The sequence below is a fragment of the Eumetopias jubatus genome, unplaced genomic scaffold, assembly GCF_037043125.1.
Source record: "Eumetopias jubatus isolate StellerSeaLion01/CBP00866 unplaced genomic scaffold, mEumJub1_p1.0 scaffold_1, whole genome shotgun sequence".
Classification (NCBI taxonomy): domain Eukaryota; kingdom Metazoa; phylum Chordata; class Mammalia; order Carnivora; family Otariidae; genus Eumetopias; species Eumetopias jubatus.
In genome coordinates this window covers 81,487,247-81,505,234 of record NW_028274807.1, presented here as the reverse complement: position 1 = coordinate 81,505,234, position 17,988 = coordinate 81,487,247, and the positions used below count along the sequence as shown (strand labels likewise).

General features: G+C 49.8%; 1 protein-coding gene across 2 annotated transcripts; it reads left to right on the top strand.

Annotated features, from left to right (window-relative positions):
• Nucleotides 1-2,364: 2,364 nt before the first annotated feature.
• ABCF3 (ATP binding cassette subfamily F member 3) lies at nt 2,365-13,643 on the top strand. 2 transcript variants are annotated; one of them, XM_028100975.2, is made up of 21 exons: nt 2,365-2,493; nt 2,722-2,881; nt 3,010-3,089; nt 3,600-3,646; nt 3,842-3,939; nt 4,041-4,163; nt 4,331-4,597; nt 4,913-4,993; nt 5,083-5,142; nt 5,240-5,296; nt 5,407-5,429; nt 5,533-5,588; nt 5,702-5,902; nt 5,995-6,071; nt 7,767-7,811; nt 7,890-8,022; nt 8,563-8,651; nt 8,744-8,835; nt 9,023-9,155; nt 9,282-9,369; nt 9,465-13,643. In XM_028100975.2, exons 1-21 carry the CDS (start codon nt 2,421-2,423, stop codon nt 9,621-9,623), a joined length of 2,142 nt encoding a protein of 713 aa, XP_027956776.1. In that variant the 5' UTR covers nt 2,365-2,420; the 3' UTR covers nt 9,624-13,643. The 2 variants fall into 2 exon arrangements, with proteins under 2 accessions (XP_027956776.1, XP_027956777.1); XM_028100976.2 differs by having other exon boundaries at nt 2,366-2,493; nt 2,722-2,869.
• The last annotated feature ends 4,345 nt before the right edge of the window (nt 13,644-17,988 follow it).

Genomic DNA, 17,988 nt, shown 5'->3' with positions numbered 1-17,988 from the left:
TCCTGTCTCCCCAAAACACAACCTCAAGGGCAAGCAGCTCCACCTGGTCCCAGTCCCCTGAGGGTAGAGCTTCTTTCCCTAATTCACTTTCAGCTTTAGGCAGGTATTTTGTAATTAGCAAAGATTAAGCAAGTTTTACATTTGGATTTTCCCACCATCCTGAGAAACTGACATCTCAGTTTTGTCCTCTTCCCAATTACCCAGGCTTTCCAAACATTGGTGAGTGGATGATAAAAGGGATTCTCTTTTCGGTAACTTCCTCTCTCCAAAGAATCTTGTGATGAGCTTGTCCTTAAGGGGACTATTCCATACCCTGCTGGTGTGTTGGAGCAGATAAAAGCATATTTGTCCTCGCCATCTTTTCCTTGTTTGGTTTCAGCCGTTTTAAACGTAGAAAATCTATTAGAGAAAATTTCAAATATAAACAGAAGTATCGAGATATAATGAACTTTCGTGTCCTGTCATTCAACTTTAACAATTATCAACTCATGGCCAGTTCCTTAGTATCTCATGATTTGTGTTCACACATAATCCAAGAGTCCTGTGGAATTTTTTACAACTTGTGTCTGGATCTAAACAAGGTCTGTTGTGGTCAGTGAATGCTATTTATCTATTTATTTGAGAGGGGGCAGGGGAGGGGGAAAGGGGCAGAAGGAGAGGGAGAGAATCGTAATTAGGCTCCTCACCCAGCATAGAGCGCAATGCAGGACTCAATCTCATGACCCTGAGATCACCACCTGAGATGAAATCAAGAGTCCAGTACTTAACCAACTGAGCCACCCAGGCGCCCCTCACTTTTTAAATCCTATAAACCATAGGTTCTCTCTCGGCTCTTGGAATGTTGTTGAAGAAGCCATCGTTTGTAGTTTCCCCATCAATTCCTCTTCCAGGAGCACCTGGATGGCTCAGTCGTTAAGCGTCTGCCTTTGGCTCAGGTCATGATCCCAGGGTCCTGAGATGGAGCCCCACATCGCATCGGGTCCCTGGTCGTCGGGAAGCCTGCTTCTCCCTCTCCCACTCCCCCTGCTTGTGTTCCCTCTCTCTCTCTCTCTCTCTCTGTCAAATAAATAAATCTTAAAAAACCTTCCGGGGCGCCTGGGTGGCTCAGTCGTTAAGCGTCTGCCTTCAGCTCAGGTCATGATTCCAGGGTCCTGGGATCGAGCCCCGCATCGGGCTCCCTGCTCTGCAGGAGGCTTGCTTCTCCCTCTCCCACTCACCCTGCTTGTGTTCCTTCTCTCACTGTCTCTCTGTCAAATAAATAAATATTAAAAAAAAAAAAATTCCTCTTCCATCTGTTGCCTATGAAGTGGTTGTTAGATTTAGTAGCTTAACTTTTTAAACTTTTTTTTAAAAAAGTTTTATTTAAGTAATTTCTACACCCAAGGTGGGGCCAAACTCGGGACCCAAGAGTTGCATGCTCCTCTGACTGAGCCAGTCAGGTGCCGCAGGATTTTTAAACTTTAAGAAGTTGGATTGATCTTTCTAGATGGCAAAAGGATAATGGATCTTAGGTGAAAATCTTAAGGTTGGAAGAATATTCATGTTAAATGTAAAGCAGTAGCATCATTTGGGGAAAATGCCTAACTTCTAGAGGGAATCAGTGAAAGTAGCTTTATACACTCATTTACTGAGCTTCCTGGTGCAGAGAAGCCTGTTTTGGGTGTCTGGGTAGGGAATAAATACCGATGAATTTGCATTGGCCGATCTCGTTTTCTTGCCCTTTGGCGGTAAGTGAGCTTGTGCCTTGGGGTGATGTTAGGACTGAGTGAGTACAATTTGCTGCCGTCTGCTGACCTGTCAGAGGTGAGAGAACTGAGGCTGGTCGCCCGGCTAATACAAAAAGCCCATAGGCCTTGGGAACCAGAACAAAACCCGTGGGCCGCCCAGAACTGCAGGAAGCTTCTGAGGCCAGGGACTGACCATGAGTCAGCAGAGCTCTCGGTGGCCTCTAAAATGGACCCGGCCGGGCGCGCTGACACAGGCGCGCCTCAAGGAAACGCAGAGATCTAGCGAGTCCCGTGTGCTTTATCAACCGCCTGTCTCTTGGGAGGTTCCCACTCGCGGGACCACGGGTATCTCGTGCCCTGATAAACCGCGAGCACCCCTGCACCCCGCCGCCGCCTTTCGGAGCTCCACCTCCCAGAAGGCAGCGAGAACCGCACATGTGGCTAGTTTTTCAGCGGAAACAGCGTTGCGCAAGCGCAGAGAGAGCAGCTGGAGCGTAGGCTCTGAGCGGCGCTTGCGCACGGTTCCTCCAGCCCCGTTCACCCGGTCCACCGGGTTCCGGGAACTCCGCGCCTTTCTTACATCACCACTACGCATGCGCCTTGGAAGGAGGGGCGAGCTTTTGGGAGACCGGCAGGAGGCGCGTCTTGGCTGCCGTCTAACGGCGCTTGCGCGGACGGGAGCCCGACTGGAACATGGCGACTTGCGCTGAAATCCTGCGGAGCGAGTTCCCCGAAATTGACGGACAGGTCTTCGACTACGTGACGGGTGAGCGGAACCGAATCTGCGCTCTGGGGAGGCCAAAATGGAAGTCACTGGGAGAAAGACTAAGGGAGGGCAGTGCCGGGACCGCTGCTAGGCCTCTCCTCTGCGTGACCTCTTGTCCCGAGGGCAGGTTAGGTCTGGAGCCCGGAGTGGGGCAGTGTTTCGGGGACTAAAACGGCTTGTATGTCTACCCTACCCGGTATCTTCCTCGACCTGCCACGCCCGGCCCAGGCGTCTTGCACAGCGGCAGCGCGGACTTCGAGTCTGTGGATGACCTGGTGGAAGCGGTGGGGGAACTGTTGCAGGAGGTGTCCGGGGACAGCAAGGATGACGCGGGCATCAGGGCTGTGTGCCAGCGCATGTACAACACTCTGCGCCTGTACGTGCCAGGGTAGGGGGATTCGTGGGGACGATGGGAGGGCGGACGGTAAGGAGACAAGACGTAAGGGAAGAAGGTCTGATGGCTGTAGAGCTTTCTATTCAATTCCTAACTCTGTGCTTTCTGTTCCTACCCTAAAGGGATGAGCCACCGACCCAGGGAAACAGCCAGGTGCTACTAGACACCCCCATCCAGTTGTCAAAGATAACAGAAAACTACGGTGAGAGTGAGGGAAGATTGAACTAGCTGCTCTCTGCCCTTGTCTCAGCCTCCACCCCCCACCCAGCGGGCCTTCCCCTGGAGGCCAGGACTCCTGGTACCCCTTTTCAACAGAACAAGGATGTAGAAGCTAGTTGATGTCTTTACTGAGGGCAAAAGAGGCCATTGTTGAAGGGAGTAGGGTTGGAGAGTTTTCCAAGCTCTTAGGTAGGGTAGGAAGCTTATGGGCCTTGGGGCTGGACAGACTTAGGTTTACTTGTACATTTTGTGACTTTCTAATCAACTGCATGAGCTTGTAGGAGTTGCTTATCTGCCTCAGTCTCTATTCTTAATCTGGGAAGTGTTTTTTGTTTTTGTTTTTGGTTGAAACATGGGGAGGATGATAGCTATTTCTGGGATCCTAAGGCTTTCCTTTAAATGTCTATGTCTGTGTCTGGTTCATACTAGTTACTCAAAATGTTAGTTTCCCTTCCCTCAGGGAGAAGGTGACTGCTTTTCTTATCGCTTACAGACTGTGGCACCAAACTTCCAGGACTGCTAAAGAGGGAACAGTCCTCGGTGAGGAGGAGGAAGAAAGGGAGGAGTTTGTGTCTGTGGTCGGGGTGGAAGTTGACCGTCTTTAAATATTGGAGGATTTTTCCCGGGGTTTCTGATTATGTCTTTTGCTGAAAGCAGGGTAACTTAAGATGTTCTTTCTGGGGCTCCTTTCTGAGCCTACAACCTAGGCTGAAATGGTTGTGTTTGGACCTTTAGACAGTGAATGCAAAGAAGCTAGAGAAGGCTGAGGCTCGACTGAAGGCAAAGCAGGAGAAGCGCTCAGAGAAGGACACACTCAAGACCAGCACTCCTCTGTGAGTTTAGCAAGAAGGGCTGAGAAGAGAATAGAGCAGTCTCTATTGGGATGGAAGGGTGGCCGGGAATGCTAAAAGCCATTCATTTCTCCCTTTGAAAGGGTCTTGGAAGAGGCATCAGCCAGCCAGGCAGGCAGCAGAAAGGAGAGTCGGTTGGAATCATCTGGCAAGAACAAATCATATGATGTGCGAATTGAGAACTTTGATGTGTCTTTTGGCGATAGGTGAGGGAGTGGCAGTGGGGAGGGGTTACGTTTTTCTTTTTCCAATTAAAGGAGAATTGGGATAGATGAAATGGGGCTTAAAATAACATTAGGTTTTTTGTGGTTAAATTTGCTGTATACCTGTCTCTAGAGCAGCACCCTTTGTCTTCTTCCTACTACCCCTACAGGGTACTACTGGCTGGAGCAGATGTGAACCTGGCGTGGGGCCGCCGCTATGGGCTAGTGGGTCGAAATGGGCTGGGGAAGACGACACTCCTGAAGATGTTGGCCACTCGGAGCCTGCGAGTTCCAGCTCACATTTCCCTGCTGCACGTGGAGCAGGAGGTTGCTGGAGATGACACCCCTGCCCTACAGAGTGTGCTAGAGAGTGACACCGTGAGAGAGGACCTTCTGCAGAGGGAGCGGGAGCTCAGTGCCCAGATTGCCACTGGCAGGTAAGGGCTCCAGATGGGGAATAACCAGCAGCCACAGTTCTTCAGAGAGTGCCTGTCATACTGCCACAATCCATAACTTGCACGCTCATCCTAGTAAGCAGCAGAGCTTAGAACCTGGCGCTGTGGAGCTGTAAAGCCCTGTTCCTTCCACAGTGCCCACTGCCCTCCCTGACTTGAGCAGGTGCTTCCTGTAGTCCATTCCTGTCCTGGCAACAAGGCAGTCAGTGGCCTGCTCTCCAACTGCATAGAGTCCAGGGCATTCCGCCTAGACTGCCCCCAGTCAGGCTGAGCACTCTTCCTCCATTCCCACTCCAGGGCTGAGGGCTCAGAAGCTGCACAGTTGGCGGAAATATATGCCAAACTGGAGGAGATTGAGGCTGACAAGGCACCTGCCAGGTATTTAAAATTCCCCTTCCCTCCTTCAGATTTCACCTTTCCCTTCTGTTACCTGTTTCAACGAAGTTCTTCCATTTCTTCACTTCTAGGGCATCAGTCATTCTTGCTGGGCTTGGCTTTACCCCTAAAATGCAGCAGCAGCCCACCCGGTGAGTGGCCCTTGCCATTCTTGGCTGTGAACACTGTTGGCTCTGTCTCTGCCTGTTCTGGTGAACACCTACCCCGATGTGATCTCTGTTTCTTTAGGGAGTTCTCAGGTGGCTGGAGGATGAGGCTGGCGCTGGCCCGGGCTCTGTTTGCTAGGTGAGTCTCCTGGGCCTGTGTATGGATACTGTGGAGGATGGGCCTTGGCTCGTGGGAGGTCATGAGCTGCTGACCTAAAACCTCAAGGCTTACATTCTTCTTTTCTATAGGCCAGATCTTCTGCTGCTAGATGGTGAGTTTGAAAAGGGGCACCCTGACTTTGGGGTGGGGAAGGATGGCGACATCCAGGTTCTATAGCACTTCAATCCCAAATGTATCCTCCCCCACTTTTCCAGAACCCACAAACATGCTGGATGTAAGGGCCATCCTGTGGCTGGAGAATTACCTGCAAGTGAGTGCCTATAGGTGTTAGAGTAGGTCTGGGAAGGTCTGCCTCTAAGACACCTGGGGGGCTGGAAACTGACTGCTCTCCCTAACTGGGCCTGCCATCCTGTGACCCCTCAGACGTGGCCTTCTACAATCCTCGTTGTCTCCCACGACCGCAACTTTCTGAATGCCATAGCCACAGACATCATCCACCTGCACAGCCAGCGACTAGATGGCTACCGGGGAGACTTTGAGACCTTCATCAAAAGCAAGCAGGAGCGGCTGCTCAACCAGCAGCGGGAATATGAGGCACAGCAGCAGTACCGCCAGCATATCCAGGTATGGGGACAGGCTGGGGGCCCCGCCCTGTGGGTATCAGACTTTGCCGGAGTGAGGGAACCTGACCAGTGCCTACACTCATCCACCCACAGGTTTTCATTGACCGATTTCGCTACAATGCCAACAGAGCCTCTCAAGTGCAGAGTAAACTTAAGATGCTGGAGAAGCTGTGAGTACAGTGCCCTTGACCGGGCCCTGACTCCTAGTCTCTTAATTTCTTCCCTCACTTTGTGGGCCACCCTTTACCCTCCCATTCTAGATCTCCCCTTTTCTAGAAACCAGCTTTAATTTCCTCTCCAACAGGAAAGCAGAGCATTTTACACTGCCATTAGTCTTGTTCCCCACAGGCCTATGCAACCACTAATTTACTTTCTCTAATCTATTTGCTTATTCTGGACATTTCATATAAGTGGGCCTGTCTTATTTCACCTAGCATAATGTTTTTGAAGTTCTTTCCTGCTGTAGCACATATTGGTACTTCCTTTTTATGGTCAGATAGTATTTCATTGTAAGGACATACAGAATTTTGTCCATTGCTTCATCAGTCAAGAGATATCGGAAGTTTCCTCTTTTTTGGCTCTTATGAATAACAGTGCTATGAACATTTGTGTACAAGTTTTCGTATGGACATATGTTTTCTGTTCTCTGGGGTGTATACCTCGGAGTGGAATTGCTGGGTTACAAGATAATTAATTCTATGTTTAACATTTTGAGGAACTGACAAACTGTTCTCTAAAGCAGCCGTACAGTTTTATATTTCTACCAGCAATGTACGAGGGTTCCAATTTCTCCACATCCTTGCCAACACTTATTATCTTTCTTTTTAATTTTAGCCAGCCTAGTGGGCGTGAGTGATATTTCACGGTGGTTTTGATTTGCGTTTCTTTAATGACTAATGATGTTGAACATTGGGGGCTTAATCTTAAAGCAACCTTCCTAGAGGTGCTGGTTGGGGGAGGGCAGGGAGGGGAGCCTAAAATCAAAGGCTTAGGTTTTTGTGATATTGAAATATTTATCATGGTATCTTTTTTTAAAGATTTTATTTATTTATTTGAGAGATAGAGAGCACAAGAGGGAAGAGGGTCAGAGGGAGAAGCAGACTCCCTGCTGAGCAGGGAGCCCAATGTGGGACTCGATCCCGGGACTCCAGGATCATGACCTGAGCCGAAGGCAGTCACTTAACCAACTGAGCCACCCAGGCGCCCTTTATCACGGTATTTTAACTGGTAGACCAAAAACCTACAAAAAGGATAACCCTGGGCGCCTGGGTGGCTCAGTTGGTTAAGCGACTGCCTTCGGCTCAGGTCATGATCCTGGAGTCCTGGGATCGAGTCCCACATCGGGCTCCCTGCTCAGCAGGGAGTCTGCTTCTCCCTCTGACCCTCCCCCCTCTCATGTGCTCTCTCTCTCTCATTCTCGCTCTCTCAAATAAATAAATAAAATCTTAAAAAAAAAAAAAAAGGATAACCCTATTTTTTCAGCATATAGTGAACTAGAAGAAGGTACTCTAAAATAAGAATGTAGTTTGGATGGTGGGAGTACAAGCTTTCTCTAAGTTTTCTCTGAATATATATTACTTGTATAATAAGAACAAATAAAGTTAGTTTTAAAGCCATAAATTTAGGGGCGCTTGGGTGGCTCAGTCTTTAAGCGTCTGCCTTCGGCTCAGGTCATGGTCCCAGGGCCCTGGGATTGAGCCCCGCATCCGGGTCCCTGCTCGGCGGGAAGCCCGCTTCTCCCTCTCCCTCTGCTGCTCTCCCTGCTTGTGTTCCCTCTCTTGTCTCTCTCTCTATCAAATAAATAAATAAAATCTTTAAAAATAATAAATAAAGCCATAAATTTAGTCTGTGCCCTCTCTCCTCAGACCAGAGCTGAAACCTGTGGACAAGGAGCTGGAGGTGGTGATGAAGTGAGTGCTGGGCCAAGAGGCTGGTGGGGAGCTCGTGTTTCTGGCTGCTTCCATGTTCCTCACCACCACCTCCTGCAGGTTCCCCGATGGATTTGAGAAGTTCTCACCACCAGTTCTGCAACTAGATGAGGTGGATTTCTACTATGATCCTAAGCATGTCATCTTCAGCCGTCTCTCTGTCTCTGCTGATCTCGAGTCCCGCATTTGTGTGGTATGGTTGCTGTTTCTCTGTTTCGTGAGCTGGGATTCTCCTATCCCAGCACGTGGGGTGGCTTGGCCCAGATCCTCCAGCTGCAAAGGGAAGTGGTATGCAGGAGCAGGAGTTGGCCTGGGCCAAGGACTTTGCTCTACTTCCCTGCAGAGATAGAAAACCTGTTTGGTGGTATTTTATGAATATGTAGAGCAAGACTTTTATCTTCCTAGTCTCAGGTCTGAGTTTTCTCAAACCACGGAATAGGGAGAAATCAGGGTCAGATTTCGGGTCTTGACTCTGCCGATTGCTAGCTCGGTTACTAAGTGGAGATAGCAGCTACCACTCGGTTACTGGGAGGATTCGGTCCCCTGTACTTAGTAGGTATTTAGCTCTCAATTCCCTTTACATTTTTACTAGTTCCTTTGTTTTTCTGTCTAGTTTCTTAATATTTTTTTTAGTTGTTATGAAGGAGTCACTGGCCAGAGTCAGTTCTCCTCTCCTCTGCTTCTGTGTTCTGCACATGTCCGCTCTGCAGCATTCTCATGGTTCTTTGGACAGGTTGGGGAGAATGGGGCTGGGAAGTCGACCATGCTGAAGCTGCTTATGGGGGACCTGGCACCTGTTCGGGGCATCAGACATGCTCACAGGTAAAGCCCCCGGTCCCCAATGACTGTGTAGCTACACTCCTCTATGGGCATCGCCTCCCACCCCATCTTTCCCCCTCTATTTCTGCCTGTAGGAATCTGAAGATCGGCTACTTCAGCCAGCACCACGTGGAGCAGCTGGACCTGAGTGTCAGTGCTGTGGAACTGCTGGCCCGCAAGTTTCCCGGTACCGTAGGGATTTGGGTCGAGAAAAGAGGTGACCCTTACAGCTAGGCCTACCTTGGGGTGGGGTGTTGAGCAGCGAGCCCTGAGTCTAGGGTTAAGGACATGGGCACTTGGAGGTAAGGCTGAGGGGAGGGTGAAGGGAGGGAATCGGGTCGAGAACCCACTTGATGGGGTGAGGCCTGTTTCAGGGCGGCCTGAGGAGGAGTATCGTCACCAGCTGGGCCGGTATGGCGTCTCTGGAGAACTGGCCGTGCGCCCTGTTGCCAGCTTGTCTGGAGGCCAGAAGAGCCGGGTAGCCTTTGCTCAGATGACCATGCCCTGGTGAGTTCTTGCCTTCTCCTCTCCCCATCTTGCCTAATAGGAAATGTTTGTCTTGTCTTCGTATCAGGGGAGTTCATTTTCTCCCAACCCCCATAACTGCCTGCCTCCCTGGGTATTGCCTTCCAGTCCCAACTTCTACATTCTGGATGAACCCACAAACCACCTGGATATGGAGACGATTGAGGCTCTGGGCCGTGCTCTCAACAATTTCAGGGTGAGTGTGCCTTCAGGTTGCCCACTCTTCCCCAAGCCTCAGCACCCCTGAGGGCCCCCCCTGCCCCGAGTGCCTCCTGGTCTCCTCTCTTTCAGGGCGGTGTGATTTTGGTGTCCCACGATGAGCGCTTCATCCGGTTGGTGTGCCGGGAGTTGTGGGTGTGCGAAGGCGGCGGCGTCACCCGGGTCGAGGGGGGGTTTGACCAGTACCGCGCCCTTCTCCAGGAACAGTTCCGCCGTGAGGGCTTCCTCTAGGGCCACAGCCTGAGGACTGTGCCCAGGACGTGGACTGGTCTCTCAGACCCCTGGGCCACCATGTAGGCAACCATCTCCAGGCCACGGACTTCCCCCGACTTTGGGGACAGCCTTATCTCCAAATCTCCTTTTGACTGGAGCATCCTCTGCACAACCCAGGGAGCCCCATCTAAGTGTCTGTGAGGACTGGTCTTCAAGGGAAGGGGTGGGAGGTGCCCTCTGGCTATAGATCCCCCCACTGTCCTGGCTCTGACTGGGCCCCAAGTGGCTGCTGTGTAAATTAAATCTCCCCCTGCATCTCCCTGGCCTCCTCTCTGCTGCTCCCTGGCAGGACTGTAGTACTTGTCCACTGTTAGGGGGTGTGGGCTCTGTGGTTTGGGGTTTTTGTAACACTTTTATCAGTCATGCAGATGAAGCCATGGCAGAACGAGTCTCTGGAAGGAGACGTCATTAAAGCCACTGGAGCTCAGAGGTCACCTGCCTGACTTCAGGTGGGCCGAAGGGCAGCGTAGTACATCACTGGGGTGCTGTTCCCCATAGCCCAGGCTCAGCCTTAGCTGAAGGGGGCTTGGGCTCTGCTGCCTCAACCCCACTGCTTGTGGGAATGAACTGATGCTGTAAGCTCGTCTCCAACATGGTTTGTCAACAGCTTAGTCCAGTGGTCTCTGACTTAGGCTCACCCTGCTTCTCTGAGCTAGACCCTCAGATGGAGCTGAAGAGAAACCAAGAAACTATCTTTGTCCCCATTTTGCTTGGGTGGTTTCATGTTCTTTATTTTCCCTCGGGCCACATAGGTAGGGGCCTGGGAAGTAGGGAATTGAGAATGGGGTCGAGTGGGAAGAAGCACTTTGTTTTCAAATGAAGCAATCTCGGAGAGGAGATGTTTAACAGAGGTTGTATGGCTTATAAAATTGTTTCTTGAGGACTCCGCTGCTATATGTAATTGTTAGGAGCCACTAAAATAGGAACCTTGCGTTCCTGAAAGATAACGGAGAAACCAGAGTCCGCAGAAGGAACTGGCTGGCCTCATGGCGAATTGTAGTCACAGAGCTCAACCTAGGATTCTTAGCCCCTGCGGTTATCGTGGTGTGTAGGTAGCTGGGGGAAAGAACCTGTTTTGGAGGAAAGGAGAATAAAGACAGGAAGGCTCTGTTAAGTACAGAGCAGGCGCTGATGGACGCAGGAAGCTGGCCAAAGGGTCACTCGTCAGCCAGCCTCCTCATCCTCCCTCCCTCTCCCATGTCTGTGGCCATGCGCACCCTCAGAGTCCTGAGAGTGTTCTCACAGCCCCCACCAGACTCCCAACCTCAGGCCTGCAGGTGGGCCAGTTGGGGGCCATCTGGGGTGGGCTCCGTGCCTGCCTGTTGGCCAGGCTCTCAGCCCTTTCACCCCTCAGTAACTTGTGAATCCCTGTAGGAGTCTTCAACTCCTCAGTCAGTAAGAATGCAGTGGAAGGGTTCTGTGACACAGAGTCCGCTTCTTTGGAGGTGGCTTTGTGTACAGAGAGCACAGGCATTGGAGCTGGGCCTGAGATCAAGTCCCAGCAACATCACTAGTCATAGAGAGAACCACCAGCATTAGCTGTGTAACCACAGCAAATCGCTGAACCTTTTTGAACACCTGCCTCCTTGGTTTTTCTTTATAGGATTGTTGTGAGGATTAGCTGGCAAGCACATAACACATAAGCACTCAGAAAATGATTCTTGGGCGACCAGTCTATGATTTGAAGACTATTATTTGAGAAAAGAGGTAAATTTTCTCTTGAATGACTCCAGAGGTAGACCAGTTTGGGCTCAAAGAAAGGAAAACTTTTTAAATAGCTCAGGCTGCTTTCTGAGAGTGAGTTCCCCATCTCAGACTGTTCAGCCCTGCCAGGCTCTGGAGAAGGGCACTCTCGTAAGAGGAGCACTAGATAGCCTCCGGGTTGGCTTCCAATTTTATGATTCCATGAAAGAAACATGAAGAGCTTTTATATAAGACAATATAAGCCTATGCTGCAATACTTCAGAAAGGTAGGACGAATGAATTGCAGGAGCTGAGAAAGACCCTAGAGTAAGTGTAAAGTGAACTTCTGAAAATTAGGAAAGGGGAGTCGGCAGAAGATGGTTGTCTTGAGGGATGGAAAATGTGGGCAGAGTCACCCCAGCTCCATCCTAGAGAGCACAGGGCAGGGAGGAGAGAGGAAGGTGACACAGAAGACTGCCTTGGATCATTCCAGGTAGCCCATCATGGCAGCCACCCCTTTCATGCTGTGGAGACCCTATCTAACCCCAACCATTGGGAAGCTGATCCTTCCACAGCTGCTGGTGCTGGAGCTGCCCTGCCCACGTGAGGTCTTTAAACCAGTCCCAAGCTGGTGGGGTTGAAAGGCCTCAGTCTGCAGGCTCTTCATTGAAATCCTGGCCTCCCTGCTTCTGCTGGCCTTCCCACACTCACCAATGCCTTCTCAGACAACCTGGCCGGTTCCCAGTGGACCGGGGTGCGATGGGTCTCTGTACCAATCTGCATGCTGTTCAAAGATGCCAGTCACAGAATTATTTATTCCAGTGTGATCTGAACTGTCTTGAGATTTGCTCGATGTAGACATTCTACTAAGCTCTCACTTGCTTCCAGGTAAATTTTAGCACAGAATAGGAGAGAAGGTGCCTTTTATCCTGTCTGGCCATGCCGCGGCCAGATCTGTCATTTTGGGACAGAACATCCTGCTAGGAGCTCCTCCCCAGGCCTGGTTGGGCCCACCCACAGATACAAGCCAAACAACTCCCTGCTAGCGTCAGAGCACCAGGGCTGTGCGTCAGCCTGAGCGTGCAGACTGGATGACAGCCTCCAGGAGGTGCCAGGTGGACTGGCAGGAGGGTCATAACCCAGCTGCAGGGCTGGGGGTGGTTTTCAAACCTGGAGCAATGGACTCCACTTCAACCCTACGCTCCTCCGGGTGAGTTTCCTGGCACTCTGTGCTGCCTCCATGACAAGCTGCATGTGGTTATTATTAAGATCATAGTTCCCAGGTTGCCTTGATATCCCTGAACGGCTTGCTCGTTTTTGCATCTTCTGTGCATCTTCCAAGCTCAATTAAAATGCTTGGTAAGTGAATATTTGGGGAACACTGGTTTGAGAAAAAGTAGAGAACGCTGGAGGAGGAGAGAGCAGAGGCAAGGAGACCAGCAGGGAGGCCATGACCAAAGTCCAGCCCTAAGGACATGGGGTCAGGACAATGGAGGTGGAGGTGAGACCAGGGAGGGTGGTGAGCAGACTCAGCAAGAGGTTTTGAGTTCTGCCCAAATGAGGGAGGGCTCCTTTTTCTGGGCCTGAGTCTTGAAATAAGTGAAATGAAATGAAAGCTTTGCGACACTAAGGTTAAAAAGAGATCCTTTTGAACCTCCCCTTGTTCCTTTCCACACAATGCTAAGGAAATACTAACGGTTGATATTTATTGGGGTTTTTTCTAACAGGTACCATTGTAAGTGCTTTACTTGCCCTAAATCAGTCCTCACAACCCTAACAAACTGGCAGAGTTATTATCCCCATTTTACAGATAAGGAACCAGAGTTGACAGTGTGTAGCAGGGCTGGGATTCAGGCCAGGCTGGCTCTAGACCTCAGCTCTTAAGCTGCCACTTAGCTCCTGCTGTGACAGACTGAACGGTCCGGTTCGTAATTCCAACGCTTAAAACTCATCGTTCATTGCAAGGGGCAGGAGAGGGGTGAGGTTTGAACAAGCTTCTCTCAGGAGCACAAGCTGATGAGCGGGAGTACCTGGCACAGGGGCTGACATGCTAGGTGCTCAGTGGATCGTTACGTGATCTGAAAACACACTGCACAGCAAGGAGTCTCACGTGGGGTCCGTTAGCCCAGCTCTACCACGGAGGGCATCTTGGGCAAGTCAACCTCTCCTGAGTAAATTCTCCTTATCCGTAAAATGGGCATAATGCAGTTTGTCCTGCCTGCTTCTTTGGGTAGTTGGATGGATTAATTGAAACAAGGTCTTGTACAAACAATAAATTTTTTCATAAACTGTAAAGCGCTGTGGATCCAAAGGGTATCATTTCATGGGAGAACTGATGTGGCAGCAGCCTAGAGTCTCCTCTGGAGACAAAGAATCAGACATGAGCACACACATGCTCAGGGCCATCATCAGGATGTCACCCCAGGAGGGCCACCCCACAGCCCTCCTTGTCTGCTGCGCCAGGCATCAGAAAGCATGTGTGCAGGAATGCAGCCTGAGACCGCCCAGCACCCACTGACTTGCATGGGGTTGGGCAGAAATCACCGTGTAATTTAAGCCCATTATAATATGTGTACGTCATGCCCTGTCAGTAATTCTAGGTTTCTGTTTTCCTTATGTTAAATAAATGGGTGGTGTGGACGTGATTCCTGCTTTACTGTATAGGGAGACCGTTGAAACCCTAAATTAGAGTACATGCGTGTCAACCGACACTACAGCATCCTTAGCCCTGAGGGATGCTTCCCAGATGTTCTCTCGGTCTTTTTTTTTTTTTTTAAGATTTATTTATTTGACAGAGAGAGACACAGCGAGAGAGGGAACACAAGCAGGGGGAGTGGGAGAGGGAGAAGCAGGCTTCCCGCTAAGCAGGGAGCCCGATGCGGGGCTCGATCCCAGGACCCTGGGATCATGACCTGAGCCGAAGGCAGATGCTTAACGACTGAGCCACCCAGGTGCCCTCTCTTTTGGTCTTGTCCTCCCACTAACCTTGTGTTAAATGGCTTTTGCTGAGTTATTCCCATTTTACAGAACAGGAGTGTGAAGCAGAAAGATGTAAAGTGTCTTGCTCAGGTTCAGATACCTGTTTTCATGCAGAGCAGGGCTGAGAACCAAAGTGGGTTTCCAGCCTCGCCACATCTCTCCAGATCAGCTGTTCATAGCTTTGTTCCACTGCTCTTTGTACAATGGGTGACATTCTCCTGAGCATGCCCAGGGTCAGGAGCCCTTTTGTCCTCTTAGGGAAGCATTTGAACCTCGGATGAGGGTAAGTGACTGTGAGTCTGATTTGTTTTAACTTGTAAATTAGGGAGCTAGCTCTAGAATCAGAACTGCATTTGAGTCTGGATTCTATCATTGAATGGCTATGTCACCTTGGCAAGTGAAGCTGCTCAGTGCCTCAGTTTCCTGATCTATAAAATGAGAACAGCAATGGTCCTTACACTATAGGTTTATTGTGAATATTAAATCAGATAATACAAGCAAAACTCCAATCATGGGCCCACTAGTTCCATAAATGTTAGCCATTATAATTAATATTTGTTGTGACTTTCACTGCTTCACTGATTTTTAGTGAGGTAATATTTATGATGCCCTGTGGCTAAAAACCACTGTATTTAGTCGTGGTGCCTCGACCAAAATGACGGGTACCTACACCTCCAACTTTGTGTGCTTAGGCCTAGAAAGGACTCCTTCTTGGATTCCTCTCCCACTGCAAAGACTTTTCCTCCAGATTCTTCTACACATACACACACGTGCCCCCTCTAGTTCTTTCTGGATATTCTACACTCAATCTGTTCCATCACTCAATACTTTGTTCCAAGTTGGGAATTCTCCATCAGTAGAGGAGTCTAGGTTTTTCTTGACTGCTAGTGACCTTTGAGTATAGTCAAGTAAGAAGGTTCAGACCTTCTTACCCCCAAAGATTTCTTCCTCCTCTTCTTCCACAAACTCTATAGTCAGAACAGATGTATGGCACACCCAGGACTTGGAAGTAGAGTTATCTTAGAGTAAAATTTGTAAGAACCAATAAACAATGGTTGAGATGTGGAAGTCATTCAAGAGATTGTACATTGTGGTTTGGTGTCAGGGTTGGAAGAACATTTAAGAACTATGAGGTGAATGAGGCACAATTAGCCAAGGAAGAATAAGTGATTGGAATCAAGAATGCCAGGATCCTGGGAGCACCTGGGTGGCTCAGTCATTACGCGTTAAGCGTCTGCCTTTGGCTCAGGTCATGATCCCAGGGTCCTGGGATCGAGCCCCGCATCGGGCTCCCTGCTCGGCGGGATGCCTGCTTCTCCCTCTCCCACTCCCCCTGCTTGTGTTCCCTCTCTCGCTGTGTCTCTCTCTGGCAAATAAAAATCTTAAAAAAAAAAAAAAAAGAGTGCCAGGATCCTGCAATGGAGAAGACAAAGGATGAGAGACCAAGCATTTTCAGTGGGTCCCCAGACCTGCTGGGCAGATGCAGACTCTACCTGGTGACTTGACCTTTTAGCAGATCTTGCTTGAGAGGCCCTGGATGCCCGGGTCCATCAGAGCTTGACACCACAGGCCCCAGACCTTCCCCACTAATTCCCCCAATCCATTCCAACCTCATCTGGGTTCCTTGGCTTGGGACTTGGCTTGTGTGGCCTTTCTCACCCAGAGAGGATGTACCGACCAGTGAAGTTGGATTTTCAGGTCTCCTGTCAGCTGCATTTCTAATGACACATTAATAAACTGACATCTGGTTTATATACCAGTCTCTTCTGAGACTGTGGCTTGAACTAATAATAACATACAGAGCACTATGTACCAAGCATTGTTCTAAGTGTTTTACATGAATTGACTAAATCTCACAACAAACCAGTGAGGTATGGGTTATCTTTATAAGTGAGAAAATGGAGGCCTAGAAAAAATTCAAAAAGCAAAAGAAAACTTGCTCAGGTCCAGCCAGCTCGTGAGACTCTGAGCTGGGCTCGTGCTGAGGTCACGGGGAGCCCAAAGCTCTAGCTCGCCCACTCTAGCACGGCAAGGCGCCTCGACCACGTTGATATTTAGTGCCTGAGGTGGTGAGGGGCAGCTCTGTGCTATGGTGACCTCAGCAAGTACTGGGGCCCGAGGAGGGCCACATCTGAGCAGTTTGCCAGCCCTCCTAGTGCATACTGCCATGTTTTAAAAGGTAATATGAAACAAACCTAATTTGTTAAATAATAATTTTCCCATTAATATGTAATCAAAAACATAATATGGTACTAATCACAGTTTCTGATCAGCCTTAAATAATCACAGTTGCCAACCCAAGTTAGTTAATTCTGGCCCCAAAAGAAAAGAAACACTTTTTTTTTTTTTAAGATTTTATTTATTTGTCAGGGAGGAAGAGAGAGCACAGCAGGGGGAGGGGCAGGCAGAGGGAGAAGCAGGCTTCCCACGGAGCAGGGAGCCCAATGTGGGGCTCGATCCCGGGACCCCGGGATCATGACCTGAGCCGAAGGCAGTCACTTAACCAGCTGAGCCACCCAGGCGTCACAAGAAGAAACACTTATTTAGCTTAGCCTCTCTTCAGGGATAATGTCTCTGCTCCCGTCTTACTGTCTTCTCAGAGCCCAGGCTGGGGTGTTAGTGCCCTGGGAAATGATGGACTGCTGCCTGAACTTTACAAGGCTTCCTCTCTGGATGCTGGCTACTTCACCTAGAACCATTTGGGCAAATGTATGTTGGGACTCTACACGTCAATGATATGCTTATGAACAGGACAGCCGGGAAGCTTTAGTCTGGGGTGTTTGGGTGTCCGAGGAAACAGCATTCCATCTGACTTGACATTTACCAGAGAGCTAATCTTGAGGTTTAGCCTTCCCCTCTATAAAATGGGAATGCCAATCCCCTGTCCATGGGTTGATTTACTCAGTATTCTGACATGAGCACTGTCCAGAGGTGAAGCTCAGAGAGGCCCCCTCCCTTGACAACTGGAGGGTTCTTCACAGAACAACTTCTGCACGCCTTTGTGGGGTGTGTGCCATGCCAATTCTCTAGAGGGGGCCTGTCTGGGAGCAACTAGCTCAGGTCCAGACAGCCCCACTGAAAACAGCTGATGGAGGTAACCCCAGGGTGGCCCCCCCAAGAACTTGGAAATGAGGGTATAAGCTACCTTCTGAGAATCAAACTGAATGATCAGCTCCTAATGGACCAGAGAGAGAATATAGACTAGGTGGTCTAAACTTCCTAAAAGAGGGATGTATCAACCAACAGTGTCTATCCCAGCACCACCCAGAAGGGTGGCCTAGAGGCTGCTTCAAGTCCCAGAGCTCCTAATAGGAGACCCTTTCCTGTGAAAATGAACAGGTCAGGCCATCAGAGTCTGGTGCCATCAAAGTTCTAATCATGCTGGCACCCCCCCTTGTTTTGATTCTGTGTTCATGAAGTGATCCCTTGAGGATCTTGCTCCCCCAAGCTGGCCTATTAGGGAAGATGTGGCCAAAGCCTGAGCCCAGGACTGGGACAGGGCTGGCTGCCACCTGGTCCTGCCACTTATCAGCTCAGTGCCTCAGTCCAAGTTCTCTAACTTCTCAGAGTACAATTCTCCTTTGGACAAGATGGAAGGATAATTTGCATAAGCTCACTAAAAAGACTGGGGCACCTGGCTGGCTCAGAAGACCATATAACT